This window comes from Opisthorchis viverrini, assembly GCF_000715545.1.
Source record: "Opisthorchis viverrini unplaced genomic scaffold opera_v5_30, whole genome shotgun sequence".
Lineage (NCBI taxonomy): Eukaryota > Metazoa > Platyhelminthes > Trematoda > Opisthorchiida > Opisthorchiidae > Opisthorchis > Opisthorchis viverrini.
Window position 1 is genome coordinate 1,512,317 of NW_008751686.1, and position 3,453 is coordinate 1,515,769.

Consider the following 3,453-nt stretch of genomic DNA (forward strand, 5'->3'; position numbering starts at 1 on the left):
TATATATATATATATAGTGTCCTTGTCCTTTCGTAACACAATTTTTTATTGACTTTTACAGATAATTAATTTCAGTTTTTGGACCAATCCTATCTTCATTCTATACTTCATATTTTCCTGCTGCTCGGCTGTGTTACTCAACTATTCTATGCTCCAGTGCACGCATTACACGTCCGCACTGACGGCTAGTATCGTTGGAGTGATTAAAGTGAGTGAACTGGTTTATCTGCAAAGCGATATTTGCTTTCCGCCCCCTAGCATCATTTCGTTAATTGTTGATAGCGACATAGCAATTGTGGTAGCATTGGTCATTGTATGCGTATGCAACCTATTATTACAATTATGGTTCATTTTCGAGTAGCTTCATCATGAACGCGAAAACTGTGGGCGATAATAGTAGCGGGGGCGAGATGGCCCAAGTGGTTAGAGCGAGAATTTACTGACCGGAAGGTCCGCGGTTCGAATCCAACCTCCGCCACTCGACTTCCCCTGTCTAGGCTTGGGCAACCTGGCAGTATCCCAGCCCTCGTGCTTCCTTCGGGTGGCATGGCAGCTAGGCACCAAAAGGGTGCTACAGCTGGACGCTTTCTTTTTTCTTTCAATAGTAGCAGGTTTTACAGGAGAGCATTACAAAGAGAAGAAAAGTCCCATTCGACGGTGTGCGAAATGCAGGGATATTTGGCATTGGAACACGTAAAGAAAAAAGAATAAACGATACCGAACACTCCTAAGGGCGCAGTACGCGCTAGCACAGCCAAGGTTCGCACATCAGTTACGAGATGTGACACACAGGGTCAGATGTGAAAGGTATTGGATCAAATAAAGGCTGAACGCCATGTACCACACATAGAATTGTTGTGCCTATATAGAGAGACCAAAATGGTGAGCAAACACAAGTCACGGACTTTACCCTTACAAAGCTCCAGTCCAAGAGCTTTAGCGGACTGAAGGAACCAGATTCCTTGGTATGAAATGATCACTGGTTTGAGAACCAAAAAAAACAAGATCGTTATCGATAACACGTAGGAATGAGATGATTGTTAGGAAAAGATCGTTAGCACCGTACTTTTGCTACTTATTCTACACAGTTTTTCCGCGCTTATTCAAGACTACGCTTACGTCTGTCACGGCTGCCCGATACTCCCGAACAGCGATTAGGTCAGCATTAATGAATGACTTCGAAGAAGGTGCCCTCAACCCTTCGAACTCGGTTTAACCCAGACGACTGAGACGTCTTCCGAATTCTCTTGCAACCCGATTATGACGAGCGAATCGAGCATCATGCGTGATCCAACATGACTGCAGACTGTTCACCTCTGGTTGATCACAATCTCGACGACAGAGATAATCTGGTCACGATCATCAGGTCAGGCGTTCCTAAATTTCGTCCTCAGCAGGTTACACAGGAGCTGGATATCGCGGATAAACGCCCACCGAAACACAAACTACCGATTCGAAAGAGGCGAAGTGACCAACTCCGCAGTCATCAACGCTATCGTACAAACTATCGCTTCAAGCAGTAACAATTTACTTTGTTCACGTGCATGCCTTGTTCACGGATCCCCAACAACCTTCATCATCATCATCAAAGGCAGCAACATCAGTGCTGGGACTGATGCTTCACTGCCGTACTAACAACCAACAACCATGTTGCTTAGTACTCAGCACTACGTGCCGTACTGACAACCAACAACCTTATCGAATGCAGGATCATCAACCATGTTGCTTAGTACTCAGCACTACGTAGCATTTTTCGGGATGGTTGAACTCAGGTTTGTGGTACCGAATCCTGCACGTTTTTTACAGGCGTGGGTGTAGCTGATTGGGTACTTTCAGTAGACGTAGCCACCCGTGAAAAGAAGACACTACGGTCGACTTGACCGAGCATTACCGAATATATCAGTCTCCATATTAGGTAGTTTCTTGTGATATCCATTCTTTGACACGGCTTCAACGGGACATGAGTCATCTCATCGAGCAGTTTCAGCAGCTCCTGTCGGTGATCGCCAACTCCTTTCCCCTTGAAAATAAAGGGGTTTGATTGAGATCGCAGCTGCCCGGTGTTTTTTGTCCCCACAAATCACCGTTGGTTTTGCCTTTTTGGTGTTGATAGCCATGCCGGCTCTTCCAAACTCAACCACGGCAGCTTTCAGCTTCTCTTGAAGTTGAGCCTTAATCTCTGCATGCACAACCAACTCGTCAGCGAAGGCAAAACCATCCGCTAAGGTGCCATGAAACTGGTAGCGCAGTGGTTGCATCGACATTCGAATGACCACATCCCTTGCCATGATGTACAATATTAAGTAGAGTGGACCCCTCTGCATCACACCCCAGCGTCGCGAACCTCCGAACTGAGAAAAGCTGCCTCAGCATTCTGGTAGGGTTGTGTGATGCGTTGGAATAGATGTGACGAAGCCCCAAACACCTCATCATATCTGACAACTAAGCCATACGAAACTGAGGTTAAAGGCAGCCGCTGAAAGGTGACGAAGCAGAGTTTTTAAAAGCAAGGTAGCTTCCAAACAGCCCTCTCGATGTAAAAAAAATGCAAACAGTGTTGAAGGTAATCCCAGTCTACGGCTCTAGCAATCAACAACAACCTTGTGAAATCATCGAACAAAAATGGATGACACCGAGAGTGGTCTCACTTGGTTCGAGGAAGTTCTATTTCGGACCTTCAGAATTAGAGTAATACGAGCCCAAAACAAATTCCGTGAGCGACCCTCAAATATTATTAGTAAGTTGGAATAAACATCAAGGACATTGGCTTTGAATTGGCGGAGCATTCCGGACGTGAGGTTGTCCCAACGTAGGGACGAATTGCCCGTCAAACAGATCGTACGGCCAACTTCCTCATCTGCAGTCGGATCGGTCGAACTTTACCGCGCTAATTGGCCGGCTATCAAGGTGTCTTCGTGCGCAGAGCACCTGTATCCCAGTACTGTTCGTTTTCCGAAGGTAGACAGTAATTTCCTTTGTATGGTTCCTTTCACGACCCATCGGGACAGCAGACGCTGCATCTTTCCGCCTTTTATGGTGTACGGTCTATGTCACAGCGTAGGTGTTACGCGAATCTGTCTTTGGTTGGGCGGCTCATGATGGACTTGTTGGCAACGGCGTCATGAGACAGAACTTCACATGTGCGGAGATGTCTTGGATGCATGGAGTTCCAGAAGCGATACGGAACTTGTTCTGATGCCATGGTACCAGGCTGCAATCCTCAGGTGAATGCCTGTAGGTCCTGTAGCGAGGGATTGGCTTCCAAGAACCACACGGTGCAATAAACGGTTTGTTCGAACCAGACGGTATAGTTTTCAGAGTTGGAAGATTCTACGGCTGTTTGACCGCTGGTTTGTTCAGAGACGCCAAGCGACGATTCGTCAAACTGGTTGCTGGTTAAGCAGATGTAACCGCTGGCCAAATATATATATATATATATATATATATATATAT

General features: G+C 46.3%; 2 protein-coding genes across 2 annotated transcripts in view; one reads left to right on the top strand and one right to left on the bottom strand.

Moving 5' to 3' along the window:
• T265_02460 (hypothetical protein) overlaps positions 1–2,288 on the bottom strand; it is a gene marked incomplete at both ends in the record, with an annotated part of 8,723 nt that extends 6,435 nt beyond the window's left edge. The window contains one exon of the mRNA XM_009166709.1: positions 2,085–2,288. Within this exon, the coding sequence (XP_009164973.1) occupies positions 2,085–2,288 (204 nt within the window). The remainder of the gene's footprint in view (positions 1–2,084) is intronic.
• Positions 1–3,453, top strand: part of T265_13016 (hypothetical protein) — a gene marked incomplete at both ends in the record, with an annotated part of 24,313 nt that overhangs the window by 7,341 nt on the left and 13,519 nt on the right. The window contains one exon of the mRNA XM_009166750.1: positions 62–208. Coding sequence (XP_009165014.1) covers positions 62–208 — 147 coding nt within the window. The remainder of the gene's footprint in view (positions 1–61; positions 209–3,453) is intronic.